This window comes from Oenanthe melanoleuca, chromosome 5, assembly GCF_029582105.1.
Source record: "Oenanthe melanoleuca isolate GR-GAL-2019-014 chromosome 5, OMel1.0, whole genome shotgun sequence".
Taxonomy (NCBI): Eukaryota; Metazoa; Chordata; class Aves; order Passeriformes; family Muscicapidae; genus Oenanthe; species Oenanthe melanoleuca.
This window is the reverse complement of record NC_079339.1, coordinates 55,188,551-55,207,839: the sequence shown is the minus strand read 5'-3', so window position 1 is coordinate 55,207,839 and position 19,289 is coordinate 55,188,551. Positions and strand designations below refer to the sequence as shown.

Genomic DNA, 19,289 nt, shown 5'->3' with positions numbered 1-19,289 from the left:
GACTTGCCTCAGAAAAAGGCTGTAATTTCTGGGATGCTCATGGGTTGTGCCTGTGGGGAAGGAAGGACGGGGCAGCAATGGGAGAAAGGATGTTCTAGGCTCCAGGGTAAACACAGTCACCTTTTGTGTCTGATCCAAACACAATAAAAATATTCCCACTGATTCTGATGTGCCTCAGATCAGACTTCCCAGATTGGATTATCTGTTGTGGGGATGGGAGGGAGGGGGGAAAAAATCGTGTAAACTTGTGTTTGTGAGATTTAATGCTCTTGCCAGGTGCAGTGCTGAAGATGTCTTTTCATCCTGGAGGCTCACCTTATCTACCTCATCTTGGTTTTGGAGGGTGAGCGACTTGCAGGCAGGCTCCCTTTGGACCTGCCTCTTCCCATCCTTTCCCAGGGGCAGGCCAGGCTCTCTCAGAGACCAACTCACTCTACCTGCTCTTCAAGTTCAGTGGATGCTTCAGCTGGGTGTTGATATGTTGCCTGAGAGATTACCCTCCTTCTGAATTTGTTTTCCAAACCTCTTCCATTGGTGAATCACGCGCAGCCAGTTTTTATTATGTGTGTGAAGGCATGTGATTAAGGAGCCCTGTTTTGGTCTACAGCATCTGCTCCACTCCTGAACTAGCTTATTTTTTGGAATGCAGAGAAGGGAGTGAATAACAGCTGCCCTGTTGGGAAGGATGTCAGCAGAGCTTTTCCTGGGGAAGGTGTGCGAGGTGCCTTCCTTGGGGCCCCTCCTTGTGGGGAGCAGCTCCCTTTGAACTCCCAGGGAACAGCAGGATCCCAGCAAGTTCAGGCATGGGGCACATGTGAGTGCTTTGGGTTAGGAGTGGAGCTCCCAGCACACTGCCCTGGCAAAGGCTTGCTGCAGTGCAAGTGGAATGAAGCTGAGCTCCTCATCCCTACCTGCGTCCGCCTACAAAATCCTCCTGCCTTGTTTTCCCTGCTATGGCTGTGAAGCTCAGCAGAAGTCAAAGTGTGTGCTTAGCTCAGGGCCACAATCTGTGCTCTTCTCACAGACACAGCTGAGCTCCAGCAGTTGATCTTTCCCACCCCTTGTGCTGTGGACAAACGTGCTGCCTTCATTTCCTTGAGGGTGACTAAAGGATTTACTGCACTGATAAGCTCACTTTCCTCTCAGTGAGCTAAAACTTGGCTGAGTTACCTCTAAACCAGCCAGAAAGTCTGTTTTTCCTCCTGGTTCTTCCCTGGGGGACCAGGCTGAGGATGAAAGTGCTGGAGAGAGGGGAGGGTGATGATTGTTTACAGGTCTACCTGCTGGTGATACAATGCTGCATGCCACCAGTTTAATTTGATTTATTCTGTGATCACTGCACCTCACAGCATGCATAGAATTTCTTGCTTCTCCTTTGCTCCCAATAGAACAGGACTTTCCTTTGGCTTTAATACTAAACCTTCCAGGCATAAGCCTGTGATTCCCTAAAATAGTTATCCCATGCCAGATAGATCTTGGCATTAGAAAACTTTTCTCCGTGCACATTAGTCTTTGATGATTGTCTCAAATACATATGGATGGTTACATTCTTGTATCACTTATCTCTTAATATTATGGTGTAGGAGTTCCCCCTGAGCATCATCTGTACTGCCTTCAGGCTGTTGAGTTTCTCTGAGCCTCTTCTGCATTCTTTAAGAAGGAATATCAGCTGCATTGTTGGCCTGAACCGATTTCATGGTCTACTTTGGACTTTAGCTCAGTCAAGATTAATACTGTGACATCCTGTTTCTCTGTAAAAATGTAGGGGTTTTGCCTTTAATGTCAATGCTGGGAAATGAAAAAACAGCAAAGAAGTGAGGAGCAAACCTTGGCGTCTGTGTGGTGCTGGTTCCACCCACGCGCTGTGGGGAGGCCGGGCCCGAGGGCGCTCGCTGCTGCTGGAGGTGCTGCCATCGCTGGGGCTGGGCCAGCCCTGTGCTCCTGGGCTGCCAGCCCAGCTGGGGTTATCCCTTCCATGGCTGCAGGGCCAGTCCTTTGGCAGCTGCTTCCTTTGGAAGCGCTCAGGTCTTGCACAGTGACAGAACAGGATGAGGAACCCTCTGTCTGTGAAAGGTGCTGCTGGTGGAAGTGCTTTGGTGACTGAAAGATTGAAGGAGGGCTTGTAGCAGGAGTTCCTCCTTTTGGGGACAGAGTGGGGTACCATTCTCCTGATCTGTGGGTCTGTCTGGGCAATTCCTGCATGCCCAGCTCTGGCTGCAGTTGCTGGGTTGGGAGAGTTTCCCAAGCGTGTGCTGCAGCTGTGGCTGCACTGCACGGGTGAGGGTGGGAAGGTGATGCTGAGGGGTAGGAAGGTGATGCTGAGGGTGGGAAGGTGATGCTGAGGGTGGGAAGGTGATGCTGAGGGGTGGGAAGGTGATGCTGAGGGGTGGGAAGGTGATGCTGAGGGGTGGGAAGGTGATGCTGAGGGGTGGGAAGGTGATGCTGAGGGGTGGGAAGGTGATGCTGAGGGGTGGGAAGGTGATGCTGAGGGGTGGGAAGGTGATGCTGAGGGGTGGGAAGGTGATGCTGAGGGTGGGAAGGTGATGCTGAGGGTGGGAAGGTGATGCTGAGGGTGGGAATGTGCTGCTGAGCGTGTGCAGCAGGGCAGGAGCACGGGGGGCTGTGCTTGCAGGGCTGCCTGAGGTCACCCCCAGTGCCTGAGCAGTGCTTCTGTTCACACCCAGCTCAGCATCAGAGCGAGCAGCTCTCAGGCAGCAGCTGCTGCCAGCACACTCTGCTGCTGTGGCCGTGGCTCTGGGTGTCCCTGTGATGGTGGGAAGCACGTCCTGTCAGGCAGCTGCTGATGTTTCTCAGGCCAGCTCAGGTCTGTGGTCAGACATTTTCCTTTCTGTTTTTAGGTCAGGTGTTATTTTCTGTTTCAGGCACGTTCTGCATGTCTGAGAGTTACCTCAGGTACTGAGCTGGCTGCTACTTAGCTGGACAAATTCATCCTTAAAGGAGATCACAGCAAGTCCAAAAGGCAGAGTTTTCCCTGTGGTCTGTTATTATTTCGTTTCATTTCATTGTATGTTATCTTCTGTTGTTCTGTTGCTATCAATTTAAGACTAGAGAAACCCTTTAGACTGGTTTAAACTCTTGTCTAGGACAAGAATTCCCCATGGTTCTGCATCCATCATCCTTGGTGTGCCAAAGTTTCAGCAGCTCCTGGCATGCTGGGGCTTCAGCCTCCTTTTGGAGCCTTTCAGCTATAATTTTTAATTTCATCCCCCTTAGATCTTCTGTAAGAAGATACTGAGTGTAGCTCAAGCCCTCTTGGCTGAGTGCTCTTGGCCTGTGGTACAACATGAGCACAGCTGCTCAGTGGGTGTAGGGGATTTGACTGGTCTTTAATCTTGGAGTCTGGAGGGGAGAGATTGTTTTATATAACCCTCATAAATCTCCTGCTATTGCTTTCTGAATGAGTTTGTTTCTGTTTTGTAAGACTGCTGTAGGTAGAGGACTGTGCTGTGCTAGGGGCAGAGGAATTCTCTTTGCAGAGATGGAGAACAAGGTGTGTCAGGACTTTGGGCCAGGTTTTGTCTCTGCCCTGTGTGGAAGGTGGGTGATGCTTTTGTTGGATTCCCTGGCCTCAGCCCAGCTGCTTGAGTCCTGACAATCCTTTGCTTTAAAGACTGAACAAGGAGTACAGGATTTATTCCACATCCCACCAGAGATATTGTGACAGAAGAAGGGAGGAAGGATCCTCTTTGTCAGTGTGGCAGCAGGAGTCTGACATACCCTGCATGGAGACTGGCAGGAAAATGATAAGCACTGAAGAATGATTTTGGAAACCTAAGTAAGTAAGGATTTTTTCCATAAAACCTGAATTCTTGGTATCCATAAATCAATTTGCATGATTATATATTATTATATATTTTGGAAAGAATTGTTTCTTTATAAAGCTGCATTCCAGGGAACTGAAGTTTAGGCAAAAATGATGCATGATATTGCTGGAGTTGAAATCTCTTTGGGAAATGTCTTCAATATTAATGGAGACAGAGGCCTGTTCAAACATAGCTTCCTAAAATCAGTGTAATATGCAGTGCAAACAAGCACAAAAATTAATATTGAGTCAAGGCTAAATATTTGCTTTAAATTTTCCCTGTGAGACTGATTTAATTTTTTAAAATATTTTTTTAGTGGAGAATGCAGTGTCCATAAAATCAGCATTTTGGTAGGATTTTCCCAAGCTTGTAGCTTCCCTGTTTTGTGTCCCACTGATAAAAGTGTGTGTGTGGCACCTTGGAACCATAGCTGGAATCTCATGAATGAGATGTTTGCTTATTCTTTTTCCTGAATATATTTCTTCTGCTCATCCCAATAAATTCCCAGCATTTTAAATAGCAATTTCTCTACTTCTGCAATAAATTTGTGGGCTAGGGAAATGCGTGGCTGGCTGTTCTTCCCCTTCACTTACCCCAAAGGCTGTTTTTTCTGGGCTGTGTCAGCATTCTGTGCCTTCACCCTGCAGTGTCAGCTCAGCTCAGACACCTCCTCCCCACAGCTGTGCAGGTGCTTTCCTTCCACTTGTAGCTCCATTTGAGGCTGTTTGGCTCCTCTTTAGGGGTCACCTTCCTGCTTTTTCAGTATCTTAATATTATTTATTGCCTGTTTGGTTCATAGCAGCAGCTTTTTTTTTTTTTTTTTTTTTGGAAACCATGAGCAAATGTCTGGGTTGGGGTGGTCATAGCCCTTGCTGGGAGGTTGGTGTTGGTTTATTTCTGTGTTTGCACTGCAGAGGAATCAGAGGGCTCACAGGGTGCTCCCTGTGTTACCCCTGGAAGAGGAGGCAGCCTGAGCTCATCATCCTGTGCTGGATGGAGGAGCAGGGAGGCTTTGGATGAGCAATCTTTATTCATTCCCCCAGACACCTCCATTTTCAAAATTCCTGTTCTGCACAGGTGATTGATACCCACGAGGTGTGAAGCTGCACTTTGCTAATTTTAACCTTGAAATTTGTGGGAAATTCAGGGGGGTGCCTTGTTACTTCTTTCTTTGTTTTTATTTTTTAACTGAGATTTCTATGTGACTGCCTGACTCAAACATCAGGAATCCTTAGCTGTGATTTTAGCTGGTAAATAAAAAACTCAACCGCACAAGCAAGACCTTTATTAAAAATGTATCTGAAAATGAAAAATCTGCTCAACAAAAAATAAATGCTTTCTTTCAAGGACAGGCTGACTGACACTGGGATTGAATCTCTGATCCCTAAAATTATGTTCTGTATTTCTATCTCTATCTAATTTAGATTAAATGACAAGAAGTCCTTAGGTAACAGCACTAACAGTTTTCTATTTCCTATGGTTTAAGGCCAAAAGGTGATTTATGTAAGAAATCAGCATTTGCCTCAGTGATGATGGTATTTTGGGAGACTGAAGCAATTTCACTGAGATAAAATATAATAGAGAGGAAATATCCATATAATTCTTGAAACAGATGCACATTGATCTGAGAATTTAGTGTTAGTCCTGCTTCATCTATCTCACAAATTGGAACACTATTAACTGTATTTTATTTTTTTTAGACTTCTGGTTCCTCCAGCAAGGTTGAGATTGTTCAGCACTTACAAGGAAAAGGAGGATTCAAGTTACTTATTTTCTATGAAGCCCTGAATGCTGAACAATTTGGGGACCAGATGCTTGATTTTTATTTTATTTTATTTTTCAATTAAGGTGTGCATGAGAATATTTGAAATATTACCAAATGCTGGCAGGATTAGTCAGGCAGAATTCCAAGAAGAATTTCTGCCTCAAAAACCCAAGCTTCTAACATTTCCTTTCCTTTTTTTCAGGTGGATTTGGAGCCAGAAGGCAAAGTGTTTGTTGTCATAACTCTTACAGGAAGCTTCACAGAAGGTAAGAGAGTTACTCTGGCTTGTTCCCATTCAGAGCTAGGCTCTGGTGTGTGTCCCTGCCATCAGTTCCAGAGCAGTGCAGATGTTTGGATGCTTCAGGACCCATGTGCAGATGTGCCTGAGGTTTCTGGAGTGAAGGGAAATGTGGAAGGGGCTGTTGTGGCAGCTGGAGCTGCCCTCTGCTCTGGTCTCAGACCTAGGTCCTGCCCACTCTGGTTTATTTTCCTGAAATTGTCCTTCAGACAGATTGTTTTTGTCACTGTGCTTTTCACCTGGCTGTCTCTTGAAGGGCAAGCTGAGGAGAAAGCAGGGCATGTTTAAACCAGAGCATGTTTAAAACATCTGGATGATTTTTATTCTGTAATGTTTCATATCTACTTCACTTCTCACAGGCAGCTTGCAAGTTTTTAGTGTGACAGCTGCCCCAAAAAAGCATCCAGTCAGCCTTTTTACTTTTTTGGTAACTATTTTATGGTGTGATGGTTTTGATGTCCCTGTTGTTTATTGTGATACCAGTTATGAGTGTGGATGTGAGCTGTGCTGCAGCAACCCAGGAAATCTTTGTTTGTAACCAGATAACAGGGAGAGTGCCAAGGTGTGCTGGGGAGGCCTGCAGGAACTTCTTGCAGGGATGAAAAGGATGTTAGAAATTGGCTTTAATTTCCTATGACAGAGCCAGGGATGGAAAGAGAAGTGGAGGGTTTTACTGCTTTACATCCCAGTTTGTACCCACATCCAAGAGTGCCGTGCTTGGCCATTTAAAGCAGGGTTGAGCAGGGATGGGCATGAGCATAAATCCAGAGTGTGTTTCACATCTGTGCTGGTGGCTGAGCATGTTGCCAACAAGGTCTCAGAGATGAGAAATGAAGAACTCAGATGTTTGTACAGCTACTGCTTTCCAAGGGAAATGGGAAATGTTGGAAGTAATTTACTTCTCTTTCCTCTGTTGTTCTTGAGGATGTGTGGACTTACAGAACAGGAAGATCAAAGATGGCTCTGGGCTTTTTTCTTGTCTGGTTGTTCCCATGTATGGTCACATTTAGAGTTTCCAAGAAAAGACTTAATCCAAGGCAGGCCTGATTGCAGATACTGGCTTTTCCCAGTCATTGGGTAAAGGAGGTGTTCATGCAGAAGGGATTTCCCTCTGATACACAGACATCTTATTCATAACATCATTGCTAATTCTACTTTTCTCTCTTTTGCTGGAAATGTAAAGGCTCTGAATTGTATTTGAAATTTTAAGGGATTTTTGGAAGAAAGTCTGAGAATAATAAATGACTTGGAAGCTCACAAAGCAGTTTCCCACTCGTTCCCTGTGCAGCCACTGCCACATCTCCCCTGCTCCCTATGACTTCTTATGCTGAGCTAGTTGTTTTGTTTATGGAAATAGCCAAATTTGCAGGGTCTCAGGCACCACTGTCTTCCTCCAGTAAAGTAAAAACTGATAAAGTGGGCAAAGAGAGGGAGGAAATAGGGGGGAGGGGTAAGAAGAAAAATTAGCAAACCCAAAAAACCCCCAACAAAAAAATTGAGACTGGGGTTTTAAGCCCACTTGAGACTGCCCTATTTTGTTTGTTCTGTTTTGTTTACTCAAAACAGGCAGTCCTGGTGGTGCTTGGACTTTACCTTTAGGAGTGGTGTTTTTTTGGTTTGATCAAAAGTTCTTCCAACCAAAATCTTGGTTTGGTTCTGCAGCAGGGATGGGGGACCAGGGGAACTTGAGTACTGCCAGGATGTGAGGGCAGTGTAGGCACCATACAGCTGGAGAGAGGTTAGGTCTTTGCAGGTTCCCATGTGGCTCTGTCCTGCTGTTTTGAGGCAGGGAGACCTGCCTGTTTGTGTTAAAAATACATGTAGTTTTTCAGAAAAAGAAAGGAACAGAGCAATAGGAGGAAGTGAGGGAGGCCTAGAGAAATTATACCTGCCTCTCTTTATTCTCTCTGCTTGGATATACTTGCTGTGCTAAGCTGTGTCTGATTATATTAACTCCCCTCATTCAGCTGACATTTCCTGTGTAAAGCAACCAGTGCAAAATTAAAATGAAAATCTGCTTACCTTGGGAGGAGATTACCTCTCACAGAAATCACAGAATACTCTGAGTTGGAGTGGAAGCTGAGTTCCACAGCTGGAAGGATCAGTAGTTTAACTCCTGACCTCCCCAGGGGTGACACATCCCTGGTGGCCCTGGCACCCAGCTGGGGTGGAGGGATGCCCACTCTTCCCCAACCATCTCCCTCACTACCCAAGAGCTGTTTCAGTCCAGGCTGTTTTTAGAGAAGGTGAGGACTGACTTCTGCCTGCCAGACTTCAGGCATTGCTTAGGGATTGATTTCCTGCCCCTTCTCAAATGAATTTATTTACCCTTTTCTAGGTTTTCTTTATTTCACCTTATTAGGAATTTTTTTTCTGAGTCATCAAATTTTTTTCAAGTCATACATTTCCTTTTGAAAACTTTCTTATTTTTTTGTACTCTGGATATAAGTATGATTTTCTTCCCCTGCCAAAGGTGTCTTTAGCATTTCATAACTCTGTCTCTGTTTGTGTGTCCTTGCCTCTGCTCTCTTGAAAACAGTGACTGTGCCTTCTCTGAGGTGTTTTTGCTGTGGATATGGGCAGGTTCCAGCTGAGGAGCTGGAACAGGAGCAGGGTGCAGTGTGGGGGACCCCACCAAGCTCTGCCCAGCCCTGGGGGCTGCAGGAGCTGAGGTTTAACAGGACCCAGGGAGTCCTGCTGTTATCCCATGTGTGTGCCAGCATCTCTGAGATAATCCACAAGGTCTCAACTCTTGCAGGCCCTCTTTAAAGGGATAAAATCTGCTTTATTGCTCTCTTACACACATAGTGCTCTTGAGGTGCCCCAGAGGGTGTTGCTCAGGTGACATGAATTCAGACCTGCTCCCCAGTGCTCATTGCTTTTTCCCACTGAATACTGGTTTCAGCTGTGAAAGAGCAAACCCTGAATTAGCTCTTCTTGGGCAGGGTATGACTGATCTGAACTAAAAAGCTTTGCAGTGAGTGTGGGTGAACCACTGCTGTGGTTTGTGCCTCTGGACCCTGTGAGAAGTTTAGGAGAGGCTCTGAGAGGATGGTGGTGCCTGGCCAGGCTGTCTGGCTGCAGCAGGGTCAGGCTGGGCACTGAGAGGTCCCAGGTGTGTGCCTGGGTGGATTGAACCTCTCCCCTTGCACCACTGCAGTCCCAGAGCAGCCCAGTCCCCTCTCAGCTTGGTCTGCAAGGTGTGCTGTGTGCCCTCAGTTTGCCACCTCTCTTTCTGTTTGCTCTGTTTAATCCTGAGCAAACCTAATTAAATTAATACAAATGAAGTGTTTGACTGAATTAATGAATGGAGCAAGCCCTCTAGAAATAGTGTTTCTATTTTAGTGCTTGAACTTTTGCAAATTTTTTTTAAATTTTTTTTTTTTTTCAAGTTGTCACTCAAAGTGATAATTCTGGCTTGAAGTTCAGTTTTAATTTCATAATTCTGAGGTAACTAATGGTTGTTTCTTTTCTTTCACTGTCAGTAAAGACAATGACAAATTTGAGTCCTGGGCAAGAAATAGAACGACAAAAATATTGAAAAGCCAAGTGAGTTGGTAGAGCTGATATAGCACCTATTATTAAATATTTCATGTTGGTAGGGTTTGCAGCAGCAAGGAATCACAGAGTTGTATTGGAAGGGACCTTTAGGATCATCTAGTTCCATCCCCCCAAGGGGGAAGCTGAACCTGCTTGCCTACAGGTAACCTAAGAAGCAGGTTCAGGAAGCCCAAACCTGCTTCTGGACCAGGAAATGCTGCTTTGTTTTGCAGCTGGAACATTAAAAAGGTTTGTCCTCAAACACAGAGACTCTTGGTCTTTCACTGTCATTTTTCTTAGAATATATTTTTCTAACACAAATTTTTTTTAAAGAAATAGTGTTTTCTCTGACAGGTACCACTAAAGATCTGCAGCCTTAAAGTGTCAAGTGGAACACAGGTATTGTGCTAACAAGATCCTTGCTCTGTGCTCTAATGTAGCTCCTCAGCCTCATAAAATTTCTATTGACTGATCTGTTATCAGGTTTTTGCACAACAGGGAGGAAAAAGAATTTTACCAGTCCTCTGTAAACTGCAATAATGACTGCTTCAGCCCATCTTTTATAGTTAAAAGAGTAAATACTGGAAACTAGGAACCAGGAATTAAAAAAGGCCCTGTTCTCAATCTGGGGTTTTTTTTGGGCCACTCTTCTCTTTTGGTTTAGTGGCTCTAGCAGAGTTTTAAAGTTTGTAGTAGACAATACCTAGAAAACCTGCTGGTCCAAACAGGCCATATCAGTGCAGAGTAAGGTAAAGAAAGTTCTGCTGTCTTTGGTTCACAGTCTGAGGACATGGAAGTCTTTAATGTCCAGCCCAAAGCCTTATGTGGCACAGACCAGCAGGAGATGTGCATTTCTCCACTCTTGTATTTTTTTTTTCCCAATGTCTACAGTTTATTCAGTGCTTTTCACTTGTTACACCTGCCTGCTGTAGGCAAGGGATTTCCAGATCCACTCCATGCTGGTTCAGCTCTGCATTTTCAGATGGAGATAGGTCAGGACAGTGTTGAGTCCCATGGGGGAGAAAATACACCCTGAGTGTGCCCTGAGAAAATTGAGCCCTTGCAGGGGCCAGGAATGTAATCCACAAATGCTGTGCATCTCTGTGTGGCAGGCAAGTGAACATCAGTGGATCCCCAGCCTTGCTGAAAGCTGTCAGGTTAAAAAATAAAATGCCAGGTTAAAAAATAAAAGGTTTCCAGAGGCTGATCTTGGAGTCCTGAGCAGATACTGGTTTCCTGGAGGTCACACTCTGCACACCCCAACAGAGGTTTATCAGCCAAGCCAGGGGGAGCAAGAGCATCTCTGTCCTTGTCCTGAAGCCTCCATGAGTTTCATTATTTGTATTTCAAAGTGGAACTTTCAAAATGTGCATGTTGCATTTCATGTGTAAATATTGCAGAGAGAAGCCGAGTATTCTTGTACCCTGGAACTCTGATATCTCACATATGTCTCTCTGCTATTAAAAAAAAAGAAAACAAAACAAGGCAAGTTTGTTAAATTCAGGATTTTCACAGGGAAAAATTATTTCAGCAAACAAACAAAGGTGTTTATTCCTGGTAGCAGGAGGAGGCAGACCCTGGGAAATGAAGTGATTTGCTTGGTGTTTATGGAGGGACTATAATGCAGAGGAGAACAGTACCCCAACTGCCACATATCCACAAGACCATTTTATTTCTCAGAAAGTGATCCATGTGAGCCCCACAGCTATTGCAGTGTGTCTAATGCCAAGAGGTTTTTGTCAGTAATTTGTGACTTGCCAAGATCTGCCAACTGCAGGGATACCCGGGCACTGTAAAAATGCAACAAACAGCAATATCAGGGTTAACTTCACTTCCTCATGGGCTGTGTTTTGTCTGGGCTCTGAAACCTAGAGATAAATATGCAAGCTTGCAATCAGTGGGATTTCAGTGTTCTGGCTGTAATGAGGAACAGAGGTTTCTTTGCTATATGATTCCTGGAAGAGGTGATGATAATTCCCAGAGGAGCTGAAATCTCCCTGGCCTTGGAGGACAGGGCTGTACTGGTGTTTGTGCTGCAGTGGGGAATGTGGGATGGCAGGAGAGGAACATGAAGCTGTAGGAGATGAGTGCTGGGATCCAGGGATGAGGCCTCAGCCCTGGTTGCTGTACCCTGGTGCTGTTTCATGGCCATCCCTCTCTGGACTCTGTGCTGAAGGCACCTGGATGATACCCTGGGCTGGGATGAAGGGGGTGCCCTGACAGCAGCACACCTCAGGCTGTGCCTGGATTTCTCTAGACCAAGGTTTGTGAGGTGCCTGACTTACGAAATAGGTAAATGGCTGTCCAAAAGCCTCAGTGGTTTGCCAAGGATCACTCTGTAAATCTGTGGCAGAAACTGCAGGAAAATAATACCAACAAAACATTCTGTTCATTTTTTCATCCATCCATCCATCCATCCATCCATCCATCCATCCATCCATCCATCCATCCATCCATCCACTTTGGCTCCACCAACTATCAAATTATGCTGTATCCCATTTAATATCTGAATCTCTCAGCTCTGGCTGCTGGATGAGGCTCCTGATTTAGGTGGTACCACTACAGTCAAGGATTTTCCTTGTGTCTGGGTGCCTGGCAGCCCAGCCTGTCTGGCTTCCAGAAGTCCTTGCCCCCTGAAGGTGACAAGATTGTGTTGTGCTGCAGTGTTTAACTGCCTCAGTTTACCTGGGAGCTGTTCAAGCATCCTTAGTGCCCGTGGGGAGACCCAAGGTTCCCTCTGCTCCACAGACATGGGGAGGATCAGCAGCATCAGTCTGCTGCATGGGGAGGGTGGGGAACATGTCCCAAATAAACAAGGGCAGAACAGGGTCTTCAGCATTAGTGAGCTGGCATGGAGCTGCAGGAAGCAGAGCTCATCTTCTAGTGATGTTTTAGGAGGCAAATACATGCACTTGCAATTTATACACCTCTGGTTTAGGTTGTTCCAGACCAGGGCCAGCAGAAAATAATGAGTTTCCTGCTCTTCAGTGCCAGCTGTTTTTGTTTCCTGGAGTGCTTCAGCAGCAATGATTCTGTTTGTTTTCCAGAGTGAAATGCTGAATCAAAATAGAGATTTGAGCAAAGAGATCCTGATGTTGTTTGGCCAGGGTGACCTCAAGCTTGGCAGAGGCAAGAGAGGGAGGGATGAAAGCTCCTGCTGTCCCTGTCTGCTGGCTTTGGGGAAAATTTCTTTTGTGATGTGGGATAAACTGCATGCCCTCAGCATGGCTTGGGGTGCTGTGGACACCACCTGCACTGAGCCACCTCAGTGGCTGCTCCTCCTGGCACTGCCGGTGGTTGTACAGGAGGGAATGAGGCAGTTTTATAATTGAGGGTAAATCTGTCTGTCTGAAAAGGATGCTCTTGGGTTTCCCTGGGGCTGCCTTGAATGATGCCAGGTCTGCACCAGCTGTCTGGACTGGGAAATTGGAGCAGGGCTGTGGTTGGATTTTGGGCCAGAATTCTCCCTGAGTGAGCTGAGCCCTACCCTGGGTGCTGCAGTGAGGAAGAGGGGGAGCCCTGGCAGGGTGCAGAGGAGGGAGGAGGGCAGGAGGTCTGGCTGAGCTGGTGTCCTGCTCCCTTGCCCCATCTACTGAGACAAGGGGAACAGCTAATTGGAGAATAAATAGAGCCACAAGGGTCTGGAAGAAGGACAGAGATAAGGAATACAAGGAGAGATAGAAGGAAGTAGGAGGCTGGTCTGGGGAGTGGTGATGGATGGATATGGGCAGGAGTAGCCAGGAAGAAGCAGTTTAAAGAAACCCAAAAGGTTAAAGGAGATGGGAAGAGGAGAATATGGACAGAGGGATTGTAGAGGAGCTGCAGGGGACAGGGAAAGGCTGCAGCTGTGACCATCAAAGCCAGTTTCTTGCTAGAGTCTGGAACTGTGTTTAATCCCAGAATCTCAGCTCTTTTCTGCCGTCTAGCTGCCAGACTTTTGAGCCTGGGTGTCTGTCAGCAGCACTGATCCACACAGCAAAGCAGAGTGCTTTCCTGGGCAGTGTGTGTCCCCCTGTTAGTGCTCTCCTCTCTCCCTGGGGCTGTGTGCTCAAAACCACAGCCTTGCTGCTGAGCCAGGACCAAGGAGACTGCTGCAGTTCCAGCAGATGAACTTGCTTCCAATAATAATCTTCTATGTTTATAAGATGTAGGAAACTGCCTTAAAGCCAGAAACCTTTTCATTTGAAGGATATCACTAGAAAATCAAACTCTCAAAGTCAGGCAATGCTGGATTTTTGAGTCTAAAATGTGTCCTTCCTGTATGTTCACTGTACAAACTTGCAGGTCACACTTGCAAGTCAGCAAAGATAAAGGCAGAAAAATGTTTCTTGTCCAGCCTGCCCAGCTCAGAGCTCTTAGGTGCTGAGTGAGGCATCCTTACTGAGTGATGGCCTCAGTCTAGTCCTATACCTGTTTTTACTTGCATGACTCTGTTCTGTATATCACTTGTGAGTGGGAGGCAAAGTGGGAAAAACAATCCCTTCAAGGGAAGGGTCCAGTTACATCCAAAAGGGACGATGACAAGTTGCACACAAAGGCCATGGCAGAGAAATCCCCTGTCCCATGATGTGGCTGGGAAATGGCTGTATGGGAAGGCAGGGTCTCTGTGGGGAGAAGTGCTTAAACCTGTGTGAGGGCTGTTTGTGACCATCAAACCACGGGCTGGCTTTCATCTCCTGTCATTTGAGCCTAAACAAATTCCCTCTTTAAGTGTTCCTTCCCCATTGAAGGACTGGGGAAAAAAAGATGAAGCACAGGTTTTAGGTTTCTCTTACAAGCTGCTGGAGAAAGTGACTTTTTTCCTGCTCACCCACCTCTGCTTGTTTGTTAATTGAGAGGGGTGAGATGGGAGAGCCCGTGGGGAGGAGGATTTGTATTTACTGCTGCTGTTCTTGCACCTGCTGGCAAGGGCCACCCCTCTGGGAGAATTAAATTGGGGGTGTAATTTGAGGGAGCTGCTGACCCCAGACTGCCCAAGCAGTCTGATGGTGAGTCCCCATCCCTGGAAGTGTTCAAGAAACACTGGACACTGTGGCACTCAGTGCTGTGGTTTTGTTGACAATGTGATGTTCAGTCAAAGGTCAGACTTGATGATCTTGGAGGTCTTGTCCAACCATTATGATTCTATGATCCTGAGCTGAGGCAAGCAACACCCTCTCCATGTGGCAGCCAGCATTTTTAAAGCTGTATTTGTTTGGATTCGGGACATCTGCTTTTGAAATCCCAGAGACATATTTCAGAAGTGAGAAATATGTATTGCAGGGTGAAAACCACGTTTGGGAGGAGATGGGAAAGGGGGAGAGAATCAGGTCTGGCTGTGTTGGCTGCTGGGAATCTGCTGGGGACAACTGTGTTTCCTGAAGGTGCTACTGCTGGCCTGCAGCCCTTGGGAAATCCCTCTGGGAAATCCCACTAATCCCCTGGCACTGGGAGGGGCTGAGCACTCACGGTCCCTGCCATCTGCAGAAGTTTCAGGGTGGATTGTGTGATCCCTGAGCACTGGGTATTTCCTTGCTGCATTGCCAAGGTGGGGATGTGTTGATGAGAAGAGATGCTGCTGCTTGGCAGAGCTCTTCCCAGTAAGCTGGGAATGCAAGAGGCTGAATTTATTTTTCTTGACAGATGCTTTGCTGCGGCAGTGTCTTACTCAGCCCATGGTGTGTGGGAACCTGCGTGGGAGAGCCACATGGTAAACAACCTGCTTTTTAAGGCTGTTGAAATTAGAGGACTCGTTGGCAAGCTGCCACATGGAAATCTCCAAAGCTCCTGGGTCAGCTGTGTGATCAGAGCTGAGTTGGCTGCCAGACCACTTGGGCTCCTCAGCTGTGGGGTGAGCAGTGCACCAGGAGAATGCAGGTGTTGCAGGTGGTGATTCAGGTGTTGATCATCCTGCCCAGTGAGCCCAAGGCCAGTGCACCTCCAGGAGAAAAGCTGAGGCCTCTCAGGGAAAGGGGAATGTTTAACTTGACCTGTTGAATTAGCTTTCCCAGGTACTTTGTTCCTGACTAGATTCCAGTTGTGCTTTGGGATGCAGTTTGCTTTTTAGTGGACAGGTGCAGTGCCCTTGGTGAGGAAAACTTGAGATTTCATCATAGGGATGGCTGCTGTGTTAGGGAACATGGTTACTTATTTGTGGAGATGCTGCAGAGCTTCTGGACACAAGCTGCTTGATATTCCCATCTCAACTGGGTTTTTGTTCATCCTGCTTTCTTTGTGTGCTTTGTTTTTGTGCCCCATTGTGCTGGTTTTGCATTTAAAGTTATTTGAAGAGTACAGAGACACACACAGAGGCTGTTTAAGGAAAAAAACAAAAAAGTGATCTGGAAATCTTATTCCAAATTTCTTATTTTCTCTGTATTATTAATAAATTTCTTCTTTATACCATTTTAAGTTTTAAACTTGCCTTATTTTTGCTCCTAAATCCTATCTCAAAAAATTTTGAGTATATTAAAATTAACAAACCTAAATCAAACTAAGACACCCATAAAGAGCATTCTCCTCCTTCTTTTGAGGCTGATGTTATACCTGTGTCTCTAGCAAATTGCACTGGCTGGACACAAAGGTGTAAGTTTTAAGGAGATTTAGTTGATTGTCAGACATTGTGTGGACACTCTTGTTTCAATAAAAGCAGCCAACTTCTGAATCTGCCCCAGTGCCCCAAAAAGGGGATGTCCCCAGAGCATCCACTTTAAAAATAGCTTTAAACTGCACTTGGTTAAAAATAGGTTTGACTTGGATCTGGTGGTTCCCAGTGTGGGCAGGGCCTCCCAAAAGCATGTTGTGATATAACCACCCACATGTGAGCTGCTGGTGGCTCTGACACAGGGGAGCCCCCAGGCTGTGGGAGCAGGGAGGGTTCAGGATCTCTCAATTCTGCTTTTGTGGAGGATTTTTGCACAAGTGATGGGAGCTTTGACTTACAAATGCTGTCACTCTGTGACTGCTGCTTCTGCTCTGTAGCCAGAGTGGTTTGAGATCTTCTAAATCAGAGGGCTTGTGGTGCATGAATTAATCATGGGAAAGATCAAAGTTGCTTTGTTAGTTTTATTTTCCTGTTTTTAATGAATAATGTATTAAAATGGTTTTCTTCCCTAGTAAATCACATCTCAACGTTTTTTCTCTTGAGTTTAGTAAGTGGGAAGGAGTAGCAGGAGGTTTTACAATGGAAATTTGCTTGCCTAAGCACAAGGAAATAGTAATGATTGTAATTGTGAGGGGAGGAGGGAGGGGAATCAGATTGTTAAGGCTCTAATGAGCCATGCACTAAGAAGAGTTTTGGGTTTTGTTGGGGTTTTTTGCCTGTTCTTATGTAGGTCAGTGTGACAGGAATGGGTTATGGAGCAGTTGGATGCTGGTGAGTTTGAGATGGCAGGGAGGGGGGTCTGTTGTGAGGAGGGAACAGTAGGGCTGGAGTGAGTTTTAGATTCTAATTCTGCTGGAAGACCATGTTCAGCTACAGCCAGAGGGGAGCACCTGTCTGGGATACAACCAGACTAATTTATTTTGCTTTTTGGAGCTGTGTCTTGCTGGGTAGGGGACAGATACGAGGTGGCATTCTGGTCACAGTGCCAGTCTGGGGCTCTGACAGCCTCAGTTCAGTGCTCAGGTTTCTCTTGTCTCCCTCAAATCCCTCTTCTGATTTTTAAATAAAATCCTTTTCTCCCAGTCTCCTCTCTGTGCAAGCTGAGACAGTTTTTTGCCATCATTGCCCAAGCCTGTTCTCTCTGGAAAACAGATCTATCCTGAGGTTTTGCAAATGAATGCAGAAACTTGCAGAGATGGAATGGTGAAGTTACTCACTATAGAAATGAGTGGAAAGGCTTTTCCATTGACATTTTTCAGCCTTGTGCAACATACTGTGGTGCCTTGCTTCAGAGCTGTCAACATCTGCAAGCAAACATCTAAAACCAACTTTCCTTAGGAAAAGAAAGCTTTTCCAAGAAAAATCATGGGAAAGCTGCTCTGTGCACATCTGAAAACCTGTGTGGCAATTGGGATTAAAACTCTATGCAAAATAACCTGCATGGTGTTCATAACTGGTCGGGAGACTTGAAGAGGCAGCAAAATACTTGTTTTAGAGGTTCTCCAGCTGCCTTCTTCCCGCTCTCTCATGTTCTCACAGAAGTTATGCAAACAGATAGAGGGCAGCCATTCCTCCCTGAGCCCCAGCACTGGGCTGTGCCCTTGGCTTTGCAGCCATCTCCCCTCCTGAGGCTGTGGATGCCCCAGCAGCCAGGTCAGAGCTCTGCAGAGCTGTCCTTCTCTCCCTGGCACTGCTACAGCCACGTCCAAGAGGCTGAAGAAAACTGAGCCCCACAAAATGTGCTCTTCTGTCTTACTGGTACCACCAGAGCTTTGGCATCATTGTGTAATTCTAGAAATAAACCTGTGGTGGGCTTTTGTAGCAATAGCAGAGCACTGCTCACCAGTGTTGTTGTGTGAACCTCATTGGTCCTGTCCTGTGCTGCCACACTGAAACATCATCCATCAGTCCTCAAATGCTGTTAATCCCTGAGAGCTGAGATGATTTTGTGTCCTAAATCCAGCAGGAGAACAAGAAAATAGATCTGCCCTACTTCAGCACTTGGATGAGAAACAGAGGCCTTGCCTCCAGTTCTGTGTGATTTGATGCAGGGATGATTACATGTTTGCATTTCCAACACTGAGGACAGTGCTGTTTCACACTCCTGAGTAAGGAAAACTTCTTCTGGATTCTGAGCATCGTTGTTCCTTCCTTACTTTCAGACAATATTGGCAGGTTGGCATCTTAAAAGATGAGCTGCCCATTAACTTGGCTTTTCTGTGAAGTCCTGTAAGACAGCATTGTGCTGCCAGCCCTTGCTGGCTCTTCTCTGATCTTCACACAAAACTTTATCCAATTTCAGAGGGCAAAATGGCAGCTGGATCAAACATAAGTCCCAGCCTGTGTTTGATGTGCCACATGTTTGCTTTGCAAGGATCCTCTCCTGGGATTGGAACCAGAGTGCAGAGACTGGATCCTGCACAGAATAGCAAAAGCAACAGAAGAATTGACTTCAGCTGGGAGGGAAGCCCCATGTGGTTAATTTGGCCTTTGTGGGGGTGGCTGTTTTCTACCTGGCTGATTTGTGCATCCAGCTTAACTTTTGAGGGGAAATGAAGAAAAGCTTTGCAGTAAAAAAGACTAGGCTTTCACTTTGCAGCACTAATATTAGGGAAGCCAAGTAGGGTATTTAAATCCTTTTCCTTTTTGAGGGTCAGGCTGTCAGCTTCTTCAGTGGTGTGTTGTTAATTAGCAAGGCTTCCCATGGTTTTGGCCATCCACAGGATTATGGTGATAAAACTCCTGCTTAAAAGATGCTAAACCTTAGTAAGGGATTTTTGTCATAACTTACATGTTTTCCAGCCAAGGAAATAAACATCTCAGTTTACATTCAGTAGATGTGAGGAAGCCCAGTGTTAGGTAAATATTGAGAGAACACCTACATACTGATGGCTGGAGGGGGTGGGGGAGTGAATTAATTTACTTGATCTGATTGATGTATTCTTTTCCTAAAACACCCACTACTGCTCACTGTTAGGGCGTGGGCTGGATGAGCATTTAGCAGGATCTGAGATTGTTGTTCAGTGCTGTGGTGCTTGCAAGAGGTGAGGGGTCTCTTAATCCCCATCTTGGTTTTTATACTCCAGTAAAATCAGTGGTTGGTCTTTGCTCCCTGCCTGTGTGTCACTCAGTGCAAGGGGAGCTTGCTCACAGTGCTTCTAGGGGAGGATGATGTGTATACTGCTCCTGGTACTAATTAAAAAAAAGGCTTAATTAAATTTTTACCTACTAACATTATTGATTTAAGGCTTTTTACATTGCTTTATTGAATATCTTTAT

The 19,289-nt window shown here is 45.9% G+C and overlaps 1 protein-coding gene across 1 annotated transcript in view; it reads left to right on the top strand.

Moving 5' to 3' along the window:
* Positions 1-19,289, top strand: part of PRKCH (protein kinase C eta) — a 115,041-nt gene that overhangs the window by 20,774 nt on the left and 74,978 nt on the right. Inside the window, exon 2 of the mRNA XM_056493555.1 lies at positions 5,792-5,855. Within this exon, the coding sequence (XP_056349530.1) occupies positions 5,792-5,855 (64 nt within the window). The remainder of the gene's footprint in view (positions 1-5,791; positions 5,856-19,289) is intronic.